General features: G+C 33.4%; 1 protein-coding gene and 1 pseudogene across 1 annotated transcript; one reads left to right on the top strand and one right to left on the bottom strand.

Annotated features, from left to right (window-relative positions):
- Positions 1-1,377: 1,377 nt before the first annotated feature.
- On the top strand, positions 1,378-4,719 carry LOC132305246 (putative disease resistance protein RGA1; annotated as a pseudogene).
- A 2,035-nt stretch (positions 4,720-6,754) lies between these two features.
- On the bottom strand, positions 6,755-13,907 carry LOC132303729 (vacuolar-processing enzyme-like). The gene is made up of 9 exons (XM_059801119.1): positions 13,588-13,907; positions 11,994-12,158; positions 11,759-11,915; positions 11,180-11,265; positions 10,894-11,093; positions 10,495-10,543; positions 9,958-10,167; positions 8,969-9,175; positions 6,755-7,283 (listed from the first exon to the last, which is right to left on the bottom strand). The coding sequence occupies exons 1-9, from the start codon at positions 13,816-13,818 to the stop codon at positions 7,101-7,103; spliced, it is 1,488 nt and encodes a 495-aa protein (XP_059657102.1). The 5' UTR covers positions 13,819-13,907; the 3' UTR covers positions 6,755-7,100.
- Positions 13,908-23,001: the final 9,094 nt, after the last annotated feature.

Below are 23,001 nucleotides of genomic sequence, written 5' to 3'. Positions count from 1 at the left end.
ATTTTTATTTTTATTTATTTATTTCTACCTTGACAAAAATAAAGTACCACAAAAAACCTACAACGCTTGGAATATAGACCTTGAACTCTTGAAGTGTTCTTCAAGTTTTTCCTAGTGTGCATGTAAGTTTAGAAATTGATGCCATCGATTTTTAATGGAACATGGTAATTTTTAGAATAAGGTAAAATTGTTCCATTTTGACCTACAAGTCGAAACACTAAAATAGTCTCTACACATGTGAAATAAGAGGTGAAAGTTCCAAAAATCAAAATGGTATTTCAACGCACAGAGATAAGCCTGTGTATATTTGAGGTGAAAGTCTTGCGCAGACCATTTGACCCCGTGTAGCAGTTTCACCTTCTTTACAAATATTAAGTTATATAATTCATTGTCATGTACCACATACCATTTTAATATTTGCATTCTCACCACAATCTCTTTCTGTATGCCTTGACTTTGAACAAGTCCACCAGCTCTCTGCCAATAAAGTCAACCACTTGGAGAAGATGCAGCATATATGTGCATCTTCGTTGCAACTTCCATGAGTACTAATAAGTGGGTGGAAGTTGGGCGGGTTGGATTGGCAAAGGATCAACTCAGACCGAAACTATTAATACTTGAAACCTTGTCAAACCTAAGTATCGAAGAACTCATTACATTTCAACCCAAGTCATTCTTAACTTTCTTGGTAATAATACTTGAAACCTAGCCAAACCTACGTACCGAAGAACTCATTACATTTCAACCCATGTCATACTTAAGTTTCCCGGTAATAATACTTGAAACCTTGCCAAACCCAAGTACTGAAGAACTCATTACATTTCAACCCATGTCATACCATACTAAGTTTTACGTTAAGTTTCTCGGGTTGTTACAACCCACTAAGAAAAAAATATAAGTACATTTAATGCTAACCTTATTTTATATAAGTAACATGTAGTTACAAACAGGGACGGATCTAAAAATTCATGTGAGGGGGTGCAAATTTATATAGAAGGGTTTTTTTTTTATAATTTCAATAGGGGCAATTTCAAAATTTTATGGACATAAATACAAAAAAATACAAATTTAGAGGTGTAAAATGCAATAACAAAAAAATTTAGTGGGGTCGGATGCCCCCACTGACTGTAGATCTGTGCCCGGTTACAAATACATAAAAATTATAAACCTTACTTGTGTCATCCAAGTCCCACCTCTAGTAACTAATGTCTCAGGTGATGAGACCTTTTCCATCCTATTTCCTTCTTTTCATACTCTAGATTTCTGGGCAATTACCATAGGAGACTTTCCTCCAAAAGGCCATCTAGGTCTTCGACTTTCAGCTAATTTACATTTCGAGGCATATACTATTTACAGATACACATTTCTGATCATCCCATGGCTGAGGCACTTCTTCATGTTGTGCTCGAGAATTTGAACTGTTTGATACAGAGGGAGATTGGATTGCTTTGGGATGTTGATAAGGAGATGGAAAATCTTTCGAGCACGCTCTCTACAATCAAGGCAGTCCTTGAAGATGCTGTGATGAAGCAACTGCAAGACAAGGCCATAAAAGTTTGGTTGCAAAAGCTCAAACATGCAGCGTATGAAGTAGACGATGTGTTGGATGAGTGCGCAACTGAAGCTGCTCGGTTGGAGTCTAGAGGTCAAGTTTTCGGACCTCTTAGTAAGGTGCGTCTTCTTTCTTATCTTGTTACTGTCGTGTGGATAACATTTTGTTTCATTACAAGATTGGCAAAAAAATGAAAGATTAAGGAAAAATTGGATGCAATTGCTCAAGAGCGGAGAAATTTTCAATTGCATGATGTGGTTGTGACCAAACGAGTTGGGATTCCTGAATGGCGCCAAACCAGCTCCATTTTGACTCGACCAGAAGTCTATGGAAGAGAAAGTGACAAGGCAAGTATTGTTAAACAACTGGTGACTAGGGTAAGTGATTGCAAGGATGTTTCGATCCTTCCTATAATTGGTATTGGAGGGCTGGGAAAGACTACACTTGCCCAGTTAGTGTTCAATGATGAGTGTGTAATTGAGCATTTTGAGCTGAGAATTTGGATTTGTGTCTCGGAAGATTTTGAAGTGAAGAGGATCTTAAAATCAATTATAGAATCAGTGTCTGGGAAATTTTGTGAAGACTTGGAGCTAGATCCCCTCCAAAGACAGCTTTGAGAAAAGTTGAATGGGAAGAGATATTTGCTTGTATTAGATGATGTGTGGAACGTTAATCAAGAAAAATGGGATAAGCTAAAATGTGTAGTAGCATGTGGATCAAGAGGTGCTTCAATTATTACCACTACTCGACTTGAAAATGTGGCATCAATTTTGGGAACACTCCCTATATATCGTTTGTCGGGTTTGTCAGAAAATGATTGTTGGTTATTATTCAAGCAACAAGCATTCGGACCTGAAACAGAAGAGTGTCCAAATCTTGTGGCCATCGGGATGGAGATAGTGAAAAAGTGTGGGGGTGTGCCTTTAGCAGCAAAGACTCTTGGAAGCTTAATGCGACGCAAAAGTGGGGAAAATGAGTGGCTTTGTGTTAGAGAAAGTGAAATTTGGAATTTACCGCAAGATGAAAACTCCATATTTCCGGCATTAAGATTAAGTTACCATGATCTTCCATCAGAATGTAGGCAATGTTTTGCTTATTGTGTCATATTTTCGAAGGGTTCTAGAATCGAAAAGGATAATATGATTCATCTATGGATGGCTAATGGTTTTATTTCAACTAATGGGAGGATGGAGCTAGAAGAAATTGGTAATGGCATATGGAATGAATTGTATTCGAGGTCTTTTTTTCAAGAAGTACTGATGAATGATGATTTTGGCAACATTCAAAGTTTCAAGATGCATGATCTTGTTCATGATCTTGCACAATCTATTATGGAAGATGAATGTCATGCGATGGAAGTTGGAAGGTCAAATGATATATTAAATAGAAGAACTCGCCATGTCACATCTGTTTGTGACACTGAAGAATTAAAAAAAGTTGAATCCTTGCGAACATTATTTGTCCATTCGTTTTCTTGTGATTTCATGAAATTTAGTACTTTGCGAGTTTTGGATGCAAGCAATACTCGTATAACTGAGTTGCCATCTTCAATTGGCAATTTAATTCATTTATGGTACTTGAACCTTTCTTCGACTTGGATTACGTCACTTCCCGAGTCATTGTGTACCCTACTGAATTTGCAGACCTTAAAACTTAATCATTGTTGGGAGTTTCAGAGGTTACCCAAACGCATGAGGTGCCTAACTAATCTCCGATATCTTTTTATGGAAGATTGTCGTTTAACTCAATTTGCTCCAAAAATTGGGCAATTAATCCACCTCAAGACGTTAAGTCTTTTCATTGTGGAGAGGAGGAGAGGTTTTCAACTGCGTGAATTGCAAGGCTTAAACCTCGGAGGAAGGTTACGTATTGAACACCTTGAGAGGGTAGGGAATTGGGTGGATGCTGGAGAAGCCAATTTGGTTGGAAAACAAAAGCTTTACAGCTTGGGTTTGTGTTGGGGTCTTGAAGGTGAATATGAAGTGCAACAAAATGTTGAGAAAGTACTTGAAGCTCTTCAACCTCACCCAAAACTCAAAGAGTTGATCATAAAAGAGTATCGAGGTACCTCTTTCCCACTTTGGATGAGGAATTCGGTACTTAAAGATTTAGTTAGAACTGAACTCGATAACTGCAAAAATTGTCCAAATCTTCCACCGTATGGTCGATTGCCTTCCCTAAGGCATCTTAAAATAAGTGGAATGAAATATGTCAAGTACATTGATGATGATACCCAAGGTGTAGCAGCAATAACGACATTTCCATCGTTGGAGACACTCGAGATCTACAGGTTGCCATGTTTGGAAAGGTTTTCTAGAGAGGAAGGAAGACATGTATTCCCTTGTCTTTCCCGGTTGTCAATTAGCAGTTGCCCCAAATTGACCTTGCCATGCCTTATGCCAGTCAAGGATTTACAAGTATCTGGAAATAGTAATGTCTTACTTGGTTTAATCTCAAAGCTTAGTTGTCTTACTTCTCTTGAGATTAGGTGGAATGATGGTGAATTCCCTTTCCCGGATGGGATGCTGCAAAACCTCACTGCTCTTCGATCATTGAAAATCGAAAGATTTACCAAGCTTAGAGTGTTGCCCACCGAACTATCTAACCTCAGTGCTCTTTTGTCATTGACTATCGAAAATTGTTACAAGCTTGAGTCTTTGCCAGAACAAGGACTGCAAGGCCTCAACTCTCTACGCAATTTAGAGCTTCGTGACTGCAGAAAATTGAGTTCCTTGTCTGAGGGACTACAACACCTCAAATCCCTTGAGTGTCTCATTGTTTGGGAATGCCCTGAGCTGCTCTTTCTGCCGGAGGGTATTAAACACCTCCATTCCCTTAAGCAACTCAAGATTTCGGGAAATCCCAAGTTGGTGGTTTTGCCAGAGGCCTTGCAGCATGTCCGTGCATTGCAATCTCTAAGCATCACCCGTCATCCAGAGCTAGCATCGTTGCCCGATTGGTTAGGAAATCTTACATCACTTCAGTGTTTGGACATTTGGGAATGCCCCAAGGTTCCATCACTTCCAAACAGCGTTCAATGCCTAACCAATCTCTCAACTTTGACGATTGTGGAATGCGCTGGACTTAAAAGGCGATGCGAGAAGGGAAAGGGGGAGGATTGGTGGAAGATAGCACATGTACCAAAGGTTATTTTGAAGAGCTGGTGAAGATTACAAGTACAAGACATGTTCTTGCAACAAAGGTATCTTCTTTTTCTTACGAACTTTTTGCATAGTTAACACACACATATATTTGTGATAAGTGTACATATATATGTATTTCTTTGTGCATTTTTGGAGTATATAATTTCCTAGTGTTTTTCTTTGTTATATTTCTGTATTTAAAGCTGCCCTCTCTATCTGGCTTTAATCTGCTTTCAAAAACCTTAATTCTATGGGCAGAAAGGAAAACCAGTGCGGAGGCTCCCGCCATTACATGTTTCATTGTTTAGAAGCAACTTACCGTTGTGCCAAGACTCGCCCTCACTTTAATTCTATGGCATGTTTATGTCTTTGTTTGGAATTATAAGCTCATGTGTTTTAATTTGCTTCATTACTATTGTGCATTGTGTTCAATAGTAATTGGAAGCATGTTTGGTGACGTAAAATTTATAGCAAGATTTTTGGAAGCAAAAATATGAAAACATGTTTGGTAAAAAAATGTTGCAAGTTTGAATAATAAAATGACTAGTTTAAAAGGTCATTAAGGTTTTTTTTTTTTTTTTTTGGGTATTGTTCATTGTTGCAATGTTATTGTTATCGTGTGGAAATATTTGGAAACACCACCGAATTCGTGTTTTCGGTTTTGGCATTTAAAAAAAAAAAACCACGGTACTATTTAAATCGTAACAAAAGTTACCAAATACGCTTTTATGTTTTGTTTTGCTACAGAAACGCCATTCGTAACAAAAAAAAAAAAACACGAAAAACGAGCGGTAACAGGCCCATAGAATCCTTTTTATGTTGTGCAATTATAAGTAATGCAAAGTATTTTATATATTGTTTCCAATTTGCCATAGGTCCTGGACTGCTATATTTGTGGAGCTCCAGTCGATGGAAGAGAGGCAAATGTGGGGCTCCAGGGATGAAGAAAGCAGAAAAGTACTTCAGCTATGAAAAGGTTCATTCCAACTTAACTCAACTAAGCTTTTTCCAACTACTTGGGATTGGTTATGTGAATTGTATTTTACTATTTTGCCCAAAATTTCGCCAATTGTTTAGCAAACTGAATTTTCAATCATGTATTTATGCAGCGCAATTTTTAAATATTTCAGCTGGATGAATAAAAATACTGTCCATTTCATTTTTAACAATTTTGCAAATCGTTTCACACACTTTGGCAGGCCAGTGTAGGTCTCATTTTGGTTGCATTTATCACATGTTTAACTATTTGTCACATTATTTAATACAACTTTTTTTTCCCTACCTTGTTATCTAAGCAGAGATGTGAAATAGTTCGTCGTTGTCTGTTTTCCAGACGAAGATTTGCTCATTATTTCAACGTCGTCTTTTCATCAAGAGATGACCAGATCCAGAAAGGGGGTTCGAGGTCAAGTTTAAATGATTCAAGATGCGTGAAGACTATTTCAACTATGTATGTGTGTTTGTGTGTGTGTATATATGTATATATTATGTATGAGATAGGAGGCATGGATGCAATGATGTCATTTGGGTGCAAATATTGTACGTAATTTCCTTTGTTTGACTTGTTAAGGGGGAAGTATACAAGTTTATATCTGTATATTGTTCTGCTTTTACACGATGTTGTAGTTTCTTCACATCATTTCATGAGACAGATAAAGCAAATTCTTTGCTAGATATAGCAACTCTTTATCATGTAAATTCATCTAGGTTTTCATAAATTTTGACAACGCTAGAGATTGTGTGAAGAAAATGTCTCTATGCTTGCACTATGTTAAACTAGAAGCACTCCAAAAATACCGTTACCAAACACTAATAAATAAGCCAAATGAAAGTCCTAACTTTTGCTTCTCTTTTTTTTCTGCGTAAAAGTAAAAGCAAAGCTAGTCCAAATGAGCCCTAGAAGAGTTCGATCGACTGTTAAATACAAGAAGTTTGGAAAAGACAGCCAGGAAGAAAATTGGAAAAGCAATCGAGGGAAGTTAGAACAGTTGGAGTAACTGTTTAAACCTATTTTTGTTTCTACTCGATGCTTCAATCAATAATTTAAGTAGACACATGCTAATACAAAATCATATATCAAGCATTTAAGGTTGTACTTACAGTACGAACATCCAGTTTCATAAATCGTATATCAAGCATTTCAGATTGTAACATTACTTACAGTACAAACATCCAGTTTCATAATCGTATATCACGCATTTAAGATTGTAACATTACTTAACAGTAGGAACATCCAGTTTCATATGACAGATTGGTCGGATAAGGATGTGCTTCTGAGCTGTATTTACATTGAAGCATCGTACTGACGAACAACTAACCAAAACGATGACCTTAATTTGAATATAAACACCAAAATACAGAATACATTCAAGGAATTGGTCTTTCAGACGTGCACCCCACTTCAATCATGCACTGAAACCCTTGTGAAGGGAGCTCCAAGGACCAGAAGGAATGCTGACGCAAGCTTGTGCGGACGCCTCAGCCATCTGCTCCTTCCCTATTCCAGCATTGCAGATGTTAGCAATGGAGCGCATGTGTTTCATTCCATACTGGGATAGAGATCCACAGTGCGTCTCAAATGTCCTAACCTGCACAAAAGATAAAATATAATATTATAAAAGCGCATCCAGCCTGAAATGATTCCTCTACCAAATTAGCATTTTTTTAAGTCCATAGGACCCAAAAGAAGGGGGGGGATCTCCTCAACCACTGTCTTGCCCCGAATCCTGAAGACCCAGTTCATGAGAAATGGAAAGGTAAACCGGACCCGACGCCCAAGTGCGGAAGCAAAACACAGCCGTCAACGTATGTGATCAACACGATCACGACCTCAAAATGGGCCTTGAAACCTCAACACCGATCATCAAATGACCATGCATAACATTGGAATGAGGAAGGAACAGGTAACGTCATGCAAAAAAGCCACATTAAACTACTGAAAAAATTGAAACTCGCCAATTGTGAAGTCTCATACAAGGACTAGGTCAAGGAAGGGGAAGAGGCCTTGCTCTCCCAAGGACTAACAATCCACCCCCAGAGTGCACACAACCACTCCGTCACGCACAGTCATCCAGTCGTGAATGCCCACTCTCAATCAAGATGGAGGCAAACTCCTCACACCAATGGCTGATGGACAACTCACGACGACAACACAACCTCCACTCATAAGGGTGTCAAACCTTTCTCTGGTGATCTCACATATATGTCACATATCATGCGTAAACCGAATGCATCTATCACTTCAACTCATGCTTTCTCACATAGCATTAACAAGTAGCACGTTCATAATGTCACGAAATGGAAATTTAATGCATATAACTTAAGAAATGGAATTTTGGTAAATAGAAAGGGAGAAGTGGGACCCACCTTGACTTTAGTAGGTAAGGCTAGTATATATATGAGTGACTGAGGATAAAGAAGGCATTTTTCAGCCTCTCCCGTAGCCGGCTATATCTCTCTCCCTATCTTCCTTTTCATTTTTCATTTTTTTGATCCATAGTTCAAGCCCTTGAATCATCTAGTTGCACTTTGAATCCGGAGTTGCCATAGAAGGAAAAGCATAGAGCACAACGACAGCTCCATTTCTACAGTTTTCTTTTTACATTTGGCTTACTTTGCCTTGGGTGGATTTTCTAGGGTTTGCTCCTAGTTGAGGTAGGGGGTTCTAGGCATGCTTCACACACACTATGGCTATAAAATGCAAAGAAAACATGGATCAAACCCTAGAAAATGCTTATTTAGTAGTGTATATGTGCTAAGATCTGAATTCTATGATTCTAGTTGATAAATTTTATGTTTATAATGTTGAATTGATGTACTAGCATGACTATTATGTGATAGCCATGTGGTTTATGTGCGCCTACACGAGTGTTTCTTCTTATGAAGTTCACTTTGATTGAAATGATGTCTTATTGCTATTTTGGTACCCTTGGTGACTTTGGAATGTTGAAAGCATGCTAAAATGATGCAAGTGGAGCAATTGTACTTTTAAGTATATGATTAAAGGTCTCTGTAATGAAATTTGAAGGTAACATGATCAAAAGATGTATTAATTAATGTCATTGCATCGGATAGCATGCCACGATAGTAGGATTGGACACAAGGGCATGATTTGTGTGATTATGCTTGCGAGGTGTTGAATACCAAACCCACACCTCTCTATAAATAACCTTGCCATTTATGCCTCGGTCAAATTGGGATTCAGGGATAAGGGTAATAACTTTTGAAAATTAAAATTAAACAATTGCAAATGGTAATAAAATGAAAATTTTACCAGTGTTTTCAGACATTCCCAGTCATCAACAAGAGGTTGCCCTACGGGCCTGACAGTCTTCAGCACCTCAGGACCTTCGTGAATTCCAAATAAGAGCTTTCCAATCATTTTTATACTATTGTCCACGTGCATTCTATGTGATAGAGCTTCAGCAAATTGCTTCTGAGCTTCAAGTTTCCTTGGAGAGCCTTCAGGAGCCTTGCGGAACTATAAACAGTCAAAAAAAAAAGGAAAACAATATTTGATCAGATTGATGATGTTTGTACACAACGAAGAAAGCTTATTTATTTATTTTTCTCACAACTTGCAGCTACTTATACAATCCATCCAAGCATGAAATTTATTTTTCCCATCGTATTCCTGATTTTGCTAGTTATATTTTACATATTTAGTTAGTTTTTTTTCTATTGATCTTACATCCACTTTATTTCATGGCTTCTTTATAAATCTCTAATTACTTTATTTTCGTTTATTAAAACAACATCATCAGCAAGAAAACATTAAAACATATAACCCAACAAGCTAGTTAGTTCATCCATAGCTATGAAAACAAATATTTGGGTTGTCTAGCGTAGGAATGGATTCAAATTCTGACAGCAATCACTTTATTTTAATAATGCCAAAGGTTAAGTCTATTCTAGTCTATACCCCAGCACCCACGGTTAAAAGGGACCACGCTGGATTAATGATGAACTTTCTGTTTTAATATTTGCTTGGACTTCCTCATTCTACCACCAAGTTTCCTTTACATACCATATTCAAGTTGCATATATTTGGCTCCTGTTCCATATTGAATTAGTTTTATCTTCTTAAATTTTTTTTGTTTCTTCTAGTATTCTTTACTTTCTCTTTTCTTAAATCACTACAAAACTTCCTCGATTTCTAATCTCTTTATTTTTATTTTAGTTTTTGTCCTTAAATATGTAAATAAAAATAGCCAACCCATATTTCATTAATTCAACGTGGTGTATACAAAGATCTATACTGACCTTGTCCCAGAAATGTAAAAGATCAGCATCACGCTGGTTGACAGCTTTTGAAGTTGGCCTCAGGGAGTTGGCATCCACAAAAGTGAAATTATCATTTGCAGGATTGGTACCCATATACAGGAAAAGGTTTTCCTTGCTAAGTTCTACATCACCATATTGCATGACATGGGAGCCATATGCAGAATTGTCATTTGAAGTTCTTAGTTTAACCTGCAAATGACAGCATAGTAAATCTTAAAAATCAATGTAAGCAATTCTAAAGAGCATATAAAAGAACGCATAAAGCATGTTGGCCAAGTCAGAGTAAGACCCTTCAGAGACAACTTCTATACTACTGTCTACACTCCTGATTTTTACGAAGATATCACAGGCCCACCATTTGAGGAATACTGAATCGGTTTACGGACTTAAGCATATGCTTATAAAATAAACAATTTTCAATTCTTACCAATTGTTCAAAATTCTTAACAGTTGTAATACATAAGATGTGACTTTTCCTAAGTTGTTCAAAAAAATCAGTCACCAAAAAAATCTTACCAATTCATACTGCTGACGCAAAGTTTCTGTCCGCAGATTGTGTATGTCACTGTTAACAAAGTCAGAAATTTAATTAATACTTGCACAAAATGATTTACCATTCGAACATTGTTTTTCTAACCTTTTGCCTGTTAGAGAACATCTAAATAGAAATCATGGTGCCAAGAGGTCAAAGCATAAGTTGCATGTGAAAGTAGCAGTTTAGCTCAAGTCATACCATCCAGCTAAAAGTTGGTTCTTTTTTTTTTTTTTTTTTTTCTTTCTAATATATAGAGTCACATGTTAGAGCTGCGATTACTTTTAAATTTTTAATACTACCAAACTGATCCTAATGTCAGTTGGGTTGCATTTTCCTTCTTCAGTGACAAAACTTCAGAAAATCAGAGATGTTGGAGATACCTGTCCTCCATCCATGCAACACTATACAAATCTCCTAAGCAGGTTTCATATTCTGGGGGAGGACTTGGATACTCTCCAGGACAATAAGTTCCCCAACTGCTCTCCTCTGCATTTGATGCTGTGGTTGCATATATATTTAAACCCTCAGGAAGAAGACCCTCAAAGATACTTCCAGACTCACAAGCTTCAAGATAAAATACCTGCAGTTTCAAAATATGGTCCAACAAAATTTAGAGTTCACCAAAGAGATATAATATGCATTTAGTAACACTGAATATAATTTTACCAAGCTTTTATAGGTCCCAGAAGCATGTTTCTTTTTCAAAACATCTATCAGATCATCCGCATAAATGTAAGGAAAGGTAGGCATCCCTGAAACACATCACGTGATAAACACTAAGCAGATATAGACAGTAATTAGAGGACCTAACCTCATTTATTATATGACACATTGCAACAAAGATCAATAAAAGAACATATCTAATAATTACAAGAAGTAATTTTTCTCCAATGTATCAACAGATAATTTTGAGTTTAGACTTGTGTGAAAGAATGGCCTGCATTGGATCTTAAACAGAATAAATTGCAAGTAGTAACAATCAAATTAAGTTTTATGATTTTAGAAGAGGACATTTTCTAAAACCATGAGTCCTTTAAAGTTTTGGATAGTGAGTGTGATTGTTTGTGGGGAGGAAAGTGATGTGGAGTAGAAAAGGCAAAAGTGTTTTAATTTTAAAGCTTTAAACCTAAAAAAAATCCCACAATTGTAATTTTGTATTCTAAATATTACAATAATGCTACTTTTCAAAAAAAAAAAATAATAAAATAAAAAATAAAAATAAAAAATTACAATAATGCTACTAACCAAGCACCCCAGGACCCCCATGATCAGAGTAGTATATGAAGATGTGGTCATTTGGTCCACTATCCACAACTTTCCCACTACCCCCAGTTAGAGCTGTTTTGTTTCCAAGGATAGCAGCAAAAAAGTTGTTAACAGTAACATCTTCCCCGGTATAATCCTGCCACGTGTAAATCAACCACATGAGAAAGAATGAAATTTTACAAGTGGGCTAATGGCTGGAGTGAATGAAACAGACCTTTGGGACTCCTTCGTAAACATCATCTCCATGAGGGCTGTTAATGATGACTCCAGGCCTGGGATTCTCTTCATCAAAAGCAATGTCATCATACATGAAAACAATGATGTTTTCATCTTTGAGCCCACCTTTCTTAAGGAGTTGATAGGCATGACAAATATCAGCCTGAGAAAAGAAGGGCAATGTCAAAATTAACAAAAAGAAGACAATAAGACACTTTAAATTATCTAAAACATAAGACAAAGCAGACAAAAAAAAAAAAAAAAAAACACCATTTCATGTGAAACTTACAGTTCCATGTAGGCAATGTGGGTAAATTGCCTTAGACAAAGTTTCTAGATAGAACATAAAAAAATGTTATAATAGATTGTATCAAACCATAAATATCCATGGACATGAGGAGATACTGTGATCCGTTTAGTGACTTAAATGGACTCTTCTAATTGGGTTAAGTATCATCGTTGGACACATGACAATTGAGTATGAATATAAAATGTGTCCGACTAGCAAGCATACCCAGTAATTGAGATTTATCATACGATTGCACATAAAACTCACTATTACATTTCATGCTATATTATAGCTTCAACATGAATGAGAGGCAAAACAAAAGGAGAATGTTATAAAGTATGGATATTTATCAATGTCCCCGTCCTTAAATTTAGGGATTTGATAAATCAATACGCATAGCCAAAAAATTCATTTAAATATAATTTTACACAACCAAGTGGTCCACCCAATTCAAATAATAGTTTCCAACCATGGGTCCTATAAAGAGACTCAACAAACACTTTATTTGGGGTTTGATGAGGCGTGATTTCAAAGTGGTCCTTCCATATAAAACAAAATTAAAGTAAATACCAACTGGAAAGGTAACACTTTAAAGGAAATAACTCTTAAAACAGAAAATAATAGACTATAGCATGATGATCACGTAGTTCAGAAGAACTTGTTATCTAAAATCGTTCCTCCAACCGCTGTTTGTTTGCTAAGTAAAGTAAGGAAACAAACAAAATAAAACATAGATCATTACATATATTGTGTTGTTTGAAAATCAAAGAATCACCAAATCCCAAAGTTGTAGTAAGCTTAGTTTAGTAAAAGTTTTAGCCTCTCTCTTTATGCAATAAAGAAAAGCCTGAGGTTTAAATCATTTTCTTTTATTTTATACTATTTTCTCAACAATAAAACAGAGCACAAAAAATTCATGAGCTCTACCTTAATTCTACTATTAATTCCCGGATGAAAAAAAAAAAAATCAATAAATTTTAATCAATAGTTTTTTTCTGAATCACCTATACAGTAACCAAAACCCTTTTTCTTTTTTTTTTTCAAAATCACCAAATAAGCTTTTAAATCATCCGATACATATTAATTTGGTTTTAAAACTCGACCTTCCTTATCCCACCTTTTCTATCGCAACTGAAAACCTAAATTAAAATCCATAGAAGTAAAAATCCAACCAATATATATATATATATATGTGCACATGTACAATATACACTAATTTCCAGTAAATTCAAGGATGCAATCGACTATCAATAACAACAATTCATATCATAAGCTCGAATATGCGTTTTAGGGCTTTGATCACCTGGTGCCTGTAATTCCAGTAACCGTTAGATCCAGCAATCAGGACCGCCCACCTGGTCCCGACGGAGTCGTCACCATCGACTTTATTGTCATCGGCACCGCCCCAGCGACGGAAGAATCTGGAGGCTTGGGAAGGTAATCTGATCAATTCTGAGGGAAGATCACGGCCGTCGATGGCGATCAGTGTGGAGAGCGCGAGGAGGAAGACTACTCCGGCGAGACGGTGAATCATGGTGGTTCCCGGCGAGAAGATATTAAAAGGGATAAATAGGTGGTTTTAGGGATAAACGGAAGAAACGGGGTATTTAATGGTGTGGAGTATTGTATATGGAACAGTCCCTAATTTGACTTTTAAAAGTAACGTGATCTGACGTGTACAATTAGGATTCGTTGATTGGGTTTTTAGTGGGTCCCATCATGAATGAGAAAGTTGGGTGTAATTTGATAGCCTCACCGACAATAATTTCCAAGTATCAAAGTAATACAGTAATACATAGTAAAATAAATTTAGTTACTACCGCTTCAAACCCAAAATATATATATATATATATATATATATATATATATATGATATCTGTTTTGGATGAGTCACAGTTTTAAAGAAGACACTGAACAACACCTAAAATAGATATTTATTTTGGAATTAAGAGAGTGTCAAATAAATTTTTAATTTTATTGAACAACACCTAATCAAATTAATCGAGAAAAATAAAAAAGTTACAAAGAAAATAACATATTTTATTTTTTTTAAATGAGTGAATAGTTTTAACTAAATACTTTTGAATTTAGAAAAGTGAAAATAAAACAATACTGTAACAATTAACATGATAAAAATAGTGGAGTTAAAAAAATAAATTAAAGAGAGAAAGATAGAAATGTTCGTTGTACTTCTTGAGTGATGAGAACAGAAAAAATTTTTTTTTTTTTGCAAGGTGTATTTACTATTTCTTCTATCTTTGCTTAAAATAAGAGAGAAAAAAAAAATAATAATAATAATAATAATAATCGCACATGAATTATTGTCATTCCCCTTTCTCTATCTTGTGTGTGTTACCATTCGGGTACTTTCTTATATATATATTTACCCAATACCATTCGGGTACTTTCCTAGTCTTGTGAGGGAAAATTTTGTTAATTTTGGGTAGAATTTTAGAGTATGTATGATTTGTGAATTGTGTGATTCGCAAAACAATTCTCTATATTTAAACTGAGTTTTAGAAAAAACGATTTTCTAAATCAAGCAAATTTTTTTATAAATTTTTTTTCCAAATCTGAAAAAGAAAAAAAAAAAAAAATTATTTTAAAGAAAAACTGAAACAAACAAACCCACTATACCCAAACTATTCCAATTGGTCACAAAATTTGAAAAAGGTTAAAATATATATATATATATATATATATAGACACACACACACACACTCTTGGGTAATTTGTTGTGACACGGCTTTGTTTGTCTACTAGCTTAAGTAATCAATTTTATCAGAGAAAGAGACAGGATGGAATCGATTAGAATCTATGTGCATAAAAACAATATGAATTAATGATATCGGGGAATCCCAACTTTCTAAGCTACACTTGTGTACAACTCTCAACCGCTCAATAAATCTTATTATCTATGTCCAAATAAAATAAAATAATTGTTATCATCAAATGACTCTGGAATGCCACTTGCATTTCTTCAATGGTCAGTGATGCTGACAATTTTTTTTGTTTGTTTTTTGTTTTTTTCATTCATCTGATTTATTGACCATAAATCAGTTCATCTAATTTATTGACAGCGAAGAAACCACTTTTTATTTGATGTCTCGGTAATACAATGAAGGGGTGTTTTTGATGAATTTTGAAATGTTATATTTTGACTCTTTATGTTTATTAATCTAAAACTTATAACACTTTTCGCCTTGACAAAAAATAAAAATTGTCATTTGCAGATGAAGGATGTACAGTGTACAATCAAGATTCAAGACTTATGTTTGCTATGCATTTTATTTTTAATATTTTTGTTTTTGTCGAGTGTGTTTAGTAAAAATTGTTTTGTTTTGCACAGTATAGCAAAAAATCCAAACACCAATTTGGTGTTATTGTTTGGAACTGTATTGATAAATAGTAAATTTTTTTTATTTAAAAAAAAAGGTTAAAAACTCTTAAATAATATTTTAAAACTGACCATTATATATTTAAAAATTGTAATACTTTTTTATCAAACATGTTTTCATATTTTTGTTTTCAAAAATCTTACAACAAATTACCTAACATGCTTCTGATTACTATTCAAAGCACTATATAATAAAAATAATTGTTTTGTTCCAAGTTAAAACAAAACGTCAAAAATAAAAGCATACCAAACAGACCTTAATAGTCTCGTATTTATTGGTAAAAAATTAAATAAAATAACCAATATATGAGTTTCAAGTGATATAATTTAAAAGCAACAATCCAGTAATATCTATAGTCTCAAATCTAAAAAATATTAGGTCTATTTATTTATTTATTTATTTGAAGTGAACATTCTATTTTGGAATGTGATGACTTAGCACAAGGTTACCAAAGATCAGGCATAATATAATGGGTAGACACTTGCCTATTTATACTCATGTCACTTTCCATCTAGATCCGATGTAGGACAAGTCTTCTTTTGTAAGATTCTCCCTTATCTGAACCCCGCAACGTCGTCGTTGCAGTCGGACCACCCTGTCTACTCGGGGAGAAGACTCGGAAGCCTTCCAAGTCGGACGTTTGGTGTGACACCAGATTAAGGATTGGGTCTGACTCTGATACTAACTATAAAGAATGGGCATTTACTCATTTATTCAAAAGTTTTAGTTATTGGATAGTGATACTTCCCCATTTACGCCCATGTTACTTTCTATCCCTATCCAATATGGAACAACCCCCTTATAACACTTAGCCTATTGGTAGTTTCTTGCTGGACATTCTATTTTGGATGGTGATAAATTACACAAGACTGTGTGGCGTGTGAGTGTAAGTGCATTCCTCAATAATCCATTTGTTTTTATTTGACTGGATGCTACCAAATTTTCAATTAAAAGATTGAGTTTCAAGTTGAATTTGAAAGTTTAAGGAATGTCAAATTAAAATTTTTTTATTATTATTTTTACATTGACAAAAAAATTAAATCTTGCAGAAAATTTTCGCTTGTAGTGGAGCCCTCCTCGATGAGAATGTGAGGTTATACAATTGGGAGAGATACCTTTGATGTGAAATTAGAGATATGAACAATAAATATATTGATGTAATTATAAAATTATCAAGCGCATGTAATATCTCATTTACCTCTTAAAATAGATTGTGAAGATTTGAATCTTTAAATATGTAAAGTATGTGTGTGAATTTCTTATCAATTAATATATATATATATATATATATATAACTAAAAATTTTGTTAATGTGAATTTAAAATTATTTTGTACATATGGTTAGTTGACAATCCCCATGCATAGAGCGTCTCAAATATTAACACATTGCTGGTGGACATAAATAATTTTATTTTACATCTTTCTCTAATAATTTAAGTTTCTAATGTAAAATAAATTGGGATTAACATGACATCAATTATATAAGAGTACATAAATTCAAAAGTTAAAATCTCAATTTTATTAGGGATGCAATTTGTGCTTAGCAATACAAAAAACTAACTCTAACTTAGTCTGATTTTTCACAAGTTTGGATAATTATTTTTGCAATTAGAATTGCGTTTAGATTTTATTAACAACCCGAGCAAATCCAAATTCCAATTTTAATATTATTTTTATATATAAATACGTTATATATAATATTCAAATATTTTAAATATCGTACTCAATTTATGATCACATTTTTTTCTTTTTCAACTTCCTTTGTTTAAATCTTATTTTATAGTATGTTAATACTTCGGAGAATTAATTTTTTGAGATTTTTTTTGTAATTTATTAAAAATTTGCAATAATTTATTAAAAACTTTTTGTGTTTTGAATTAATTTAATCTGAAATTAACTCAAAATTAAATTAAAGTTTTAATATGGAGATTGGTCAACCCAATTTTTTAACCTAAAATTTTAAAGTTGTAAACTCGAGTTTAAAAATATATTGATGGATTGAGTTTGGATTAAATAGTTAGGATGAAAAAGTTGAATATTTCTCATGTGGGGTTCGGCTCAAGTTGTACTCTCAACTAGCCCAACATGCTGAGTTGCAACCTAATTTTTACCCTTAAAATTATGATTGACACTTTTAAGAGGTGTGATAGAGATGTATAAATAATTATGTTATACTCTTTAGTAGATAAATATTTTAATTTTGATGTCGCACATGTACTTACAACAAATATCTAAATCATGAAATTTAAATTTAAATTTAAATTTAAGTCATACTTTTAAATAAATTTAATATTAATTATTATATTAGAAATCCTTAAATTCTAATGAAGCTAATGAGAGTCTTACAAACAAATTTCATTTTTTTCTTTGTTTTGCTTTTTGTTTTATTTTTTTTTTTTGTTTTTATTCAAAGATTAGAGGAATAAGACGCCTGACATACCCACTGAATTTCAACCTCCTACATGGAAGTGGAAATACTACTTCCTATCACCATTTTGTGGTGAAAATTACAAAAAAGGTATTACTCTTCATTTTTTAGGACCATGATGTCCTGTGAATGAAAATATAATAAGTTTATTTATTGATAGATTTTGATGGTACATAGAATGAAAAGCTCGACCTTTTATCACTTTTTTTTTTTTTTTTTTTTTTTTTTTTAAGAAGAGTAATAAGGGAAGGGAAAAAAAAAAGAAGTAGATATTTTTAGAAAAGAATCAACGAGCCATGTGAGTGTGAGTATCAATTATGAAAAAAAAAAAAAAAAAAAAAAAAAAAAGAAGAAGACATTTTTAGAAAAGAATAATTTTAAAGGGTACATTATACAAAAATTTTACAAAATCATATGTATAATGGTACATGCAAATTGGAATGCTTCAAAACTCCAATGATTTTTTTTTTTTTTTTTAAAATACCAAACACAAGTTAATCTATTTTTTAAAAAAATAGAAGCACTTTTAATTTTTTTTCAAGAGCAACGCAAAACATGCTGTTAGAGCTGAGATTATGAAGTCTTGACACCTCTCTACTAATAAAAGAGATATAATTAATTATCAACAAACAATATAAGATAGTAATAAATTTCTCTTACTTTCGTATAATCTATTGAAACTCTAGATATTGCTTTCAAAGTGAAGTCTCATTTTTGTTTTTTAATTTTTTAATTTTTATCTTTTGTTAAGAGATATTAATTTTTGCCACAAAATAGAAAATATAAAGTGTCCAAATCAATCGCTTTTAATGATGTCGGTTTCCTAAATTAAATATTAAATTAAGTATGAGTTTTGGGTACGTTTTTCAATGGTTAACGAGATGCGGGCCCGTTCGGCCGTTCGGATAAAAGCCTGTTTTCTTGTGGAATAGGGTTGGCAAGGGCTCAAATCTCATGCTGTGAGTTACCCTGCAGTCCCCTATTGTGAGCTGATGAAAGACCTTAGTTTGGCCACATGTGCTTCAGTTTGTAATATGTATGTGGGCTCCACTAAAATGGTGCAAAACGCATTATTCCGTTAAATTTGCCTTCCGTTAAACATCCATCTCTCGGCATCTCTGAAAAAGCCCAAAAGAGCCGGCTCTACAAATTAATTGAGCCGTCTCCAAAAAATTGGGTTGAGCCGTCTCCACATTTCTTCTTGAGCCGGCTGTCCATTATTTTTTTTTTATTTTTGCTTGGCAAAGAGCCGGCTCTAAAAATTCTGAGAGCCGACTCCATATTTATTATGAGCCAGCTGCCAACTCAAAGAGCCGGCTCAACAACTTAGAGCCGGCTCCATTGAACTTCAAGAGCCGGCTCCATTAAATCCCAAGAGCTGATAAATTTAGGTGTGTGAAATGTGTTTGTTAGAACTGTGTGAAATGCTTATTTTGATGGTGAAGGTGATCAGTGTCCCTACTTATTAAATTTCACAATGTATTTTTTCTCATAAATATGACATAATAACATGTGAAATGTGTAATTGCCGCATACATGAGAAGACAAAATATTTGGATAACACATTGGTATCTAATGAAGCCAACTCAGTTTAAAAAAAACAATTATGGAAGATTTTACATTCACTAGAATGGTTATTGAAGGTTATAGAAGAAAATTCTACAATTAACCAAGATTTCAAATACGCTAGAATGCTTAACTAATGTCAATTTCAAGTAAAAAAAATTATAATTTACACTAACGGATGACAAATGAAAGAATTAAAAAATGTTAAATTTAGGTGTAAAATTAGTTTTGCAGAAGTGTGAAATTAGTTTTACAGAACTGTGTGAATAGCTTATTTTGATGGTGAAGGTGATCAGTGTCCCTACTTATTAAACTTCACAATGTATTTTTTCTCATAAATGTGACATAATAACCTGTGAAATGTGTAATTGCCGCATACATGAGAAGACAAAATATTTGGATAACACATTGGTATCTAATGAAGCCAACTCAGTTAAAAAAAAAAACAATTATGGAATATTTTACATTCACTAGAATGGTTATTGAAGATTATAGAAGAAAATTCTATAATTATCCAAGATTTCAAATACGCTAGAATGCTTAACCAATGCCAATTTCAAGTAAAAAGAATCATAATTTACACTAACGGATGACAAATGAAAGAATTAAAAAATGTTAAATTTAGGTGTGAAATTAGTTTTGTAGAGGTGTGAAATTAGTTTTACAGAACTGTGTGAATAACTTATTTTGATGGTGAAGGTGATCAGTGTCCCTACTTATTAAACTTCACAATGTATTTTTTCTCATAAATGTGACATAATAACCTGTGAAATGTATAATTGCCGCATACATGAGAAGATAAAATATTTGGATAACACATTGGTATCTAATGAAGCCAACTCAGTTAAAAAAAAAACAATTATGGAAGATTTTACATTCACTAGAATGGTTATTGAAGATTATAGAAGAAAATCCTACAATTAACCAAGATTTCAAATACGCTAGAATGCTTAACTAATGTCAATTTCAAGAAAAAAAAAATTCATAATTTACACTAACGGATGACAAATGAAAGAATTAAAAAATGTTAAATTTAGGTGTGAAATTAGTTTTGCAGAGCTGTGTAAATAGTTTATTTTGATGGTGAAGGTGATCAGTGTCCCTACTTGTTAAACTTCACAATGTATTTTTTCTCAGAAATGTGACATAATAACCTGTGAAATGTGTAATTGCCGCATACATGAGAAGACAAAATATTTGGATAACACATTGGTACCTAATGAAGCCAACTCAGTTAAAAAAAAAACAATTATGCAAGATTTTACATTCACTAGAATGGTTATTAAGATTATAGAAGAAAATACTACAATTATCGAAGATTTTAAATACGCTAGAATGCTTAACCAATGTCAATTTTAAGTAAAAAAAAATCATAATTTACACTAATAGATGACAAATGAAAGAATTAAAAAATGTTAAATTTAGGTGTGAAATTAGTTTTGCAGAGGTGTGAAATTAGTTTTACAGAACTGTGTGAATAGCTTATTTTGATGGTGAAGGTGATCAGTGTCCTTACTTATTAAATTTTACAATGTTTTTTTCCTCATAAATATCACATAATAACCTGCGAAATGCGTAATTGCCGCATACATGAGAAGACAAAATATTTGGATAACACATTAGTACCTAATAAAGCCAACTCAGTTAAAAAAAAATAATTATGGAAGATTTTACATTCACTAGAATGGTTATTGAAGATTATAGAAGAAAATCCTACAATTATCCAATATTTCAAATACACTATAATGCTTAACCAATGTCAATTTCAAGTAAATAAATATTATAATTTACACTAACGGATGACAAATGAAAGAATTAAAAAATGTTAAATTTATGTGTGAAATTAGTTTTGCAGAGGTGTGAAATTAGTTTTGTAGAACTGTGTGAATATCTTATTTTGATGGTGAAGGTGATCAGTGTCCCTACTTATTAAACTTTACAATGTATTTTTTCTCAGAAATGTGACATAATAACCTGTGAAATGTGTAATTGTCGCATACATGAGAAGACAAAATATTTGGATAACACATTGGTACGCAATGAAGCCAACTCAGTTAAAAAAAAAAACAATTACGGAAGATTTTACATTCACGAGAATGGTTATTGAAGATTATTGAAGAAAATCTTACAATTACGCTAGATTTCAAATACGCTATAATGCTTAACCAATGTCAATTTCAAGTAAAAAAAAAATCATAATTTACACTAACGGATGGCAAATGAAATAATAAAAAAATGTTAAATTTAGGTGTGATATTAGTTTTGCAGATGTGTGAAATTAGTTTAGTAGAACTATGTAAATAACTTATTTTGATGGTGAAGGTAATCAGTGTCCCTACTTATTAAACTTCACAATGTATTTTTTCTCATAAATGTCACATAATAACCTGTGAAATGTATAATTGCCGCATACATGAGAAGAAAAAATATTTGGATAACAAATTGGTACCTAATGAAGCCAACTCAGTTAAAAAAAACAATTATGTAAGATTTTACATTCACTAGAATGGTTATTGAAGATTATAGAAAAAAATCCTACAATTATCCAACATTTCAAATATGCTAGAATGCTTAACCAATGTCAATTTCAAGTAGAAAAATATCATAATTTACACTAACAGTTGACAAATGAAAGAATTAAAAAATGTTAAATTTAGGTGTCAAATTAGTTTTACAGAGGTGTGAAATTAGTTTTACAGAACTGTGTCAATAACTTATTTTGATGGTGAAGGTGATCAGAGTTCCTGTGATCAGAATTTTTAGAGCCGGCTCCTTGCCAAGCAAAAAAAAAATAAAAATAAAAGAAAAAAAAAATAATGGACAGCTGGCTCAAGAAGAAATGTGGAGATGGCTCAACCCAATTTTTTGGAGACGGCTTAATTAATTTGTAGAGCTGGCTCTTTTGGGCTTTTTCAGAGATGCCGAGAGATGAATATTTAACGGAAGACAGATTTAACGGAATAATGCGTTTTGCACCATTTTAGTGGAGCCCACAGACATATTACAAACTGAAGCACACGTGGCCAAATTAAGGCCTTTCATCAGCTCACAGCAGGGGACTGCAGGGTAACTCACAGCAGGGGATTTGAGCCCGGGTTGGCAACTTACATTTGGGTGCGAATCACCTGTAGTGAGATTCCTATACAGTTTCTTACTATAATTGGCAATATTATTTTTTAGTTAACGGACACTAAGTCGTAGCCAATTACACCACAACATTTCACCACCATTTATAACTAACGTCACAGAATTTAAAAAGTAACATCGCCATTTGCAAAAGGAAACATCACCACTTTTAATTTCAAATAACACCACCATTTATAAG

The sequence above is a fragment of the Cornus florida genome, unplaced genomic scaffold (genome assembly GCF_030987335.1).
Source record: "Cornus florida cultivar Cherokee Brave unplaced genomic scaffold, ASM3098733v1 CherokeeBrave_3.0.0_Hap2_Chr04, whole genome shotgun sequence".
In the NCBI taxonomy this organism is placed as follows: domain Eukaryota; kingdom Viridiplantae; phylum Streptophyta; class Magnoliopsida; order Cornales; family Cornaceae; genus Cornus; species Cornus florida.
The sequence above is the reverse complement of the archived record's forward strand: the minus strand, read 5'-3'. Positions and strand labels throughout refer to the sequence as shown.

Bases quoted from the DNA above. Each gene is read 5' to 3' on its own strand.
- LOC132303729 (XM_059801119.1), bottom strand. From the start codon at position 13,818: ATGATTCACCGTCTCGCCGGAGTAGTCTTCCTCCTCGCGCTCTCCACA. The intron at 11,266-11,758 runs GTTAGTAGCATT...GATGTGTTTCAG, and splicing joins TGGGGGTCCTGGGGTGCTTG to GGATGCCTACCTTTCCTTAC. The intron at 11,094-11,179 runs GTAAAATTATAT...TTGAAACTGCAG, and splicing joins CTGGGACCTATAAAAGCTTG to GTATTTTATCTTGAAGCTTG.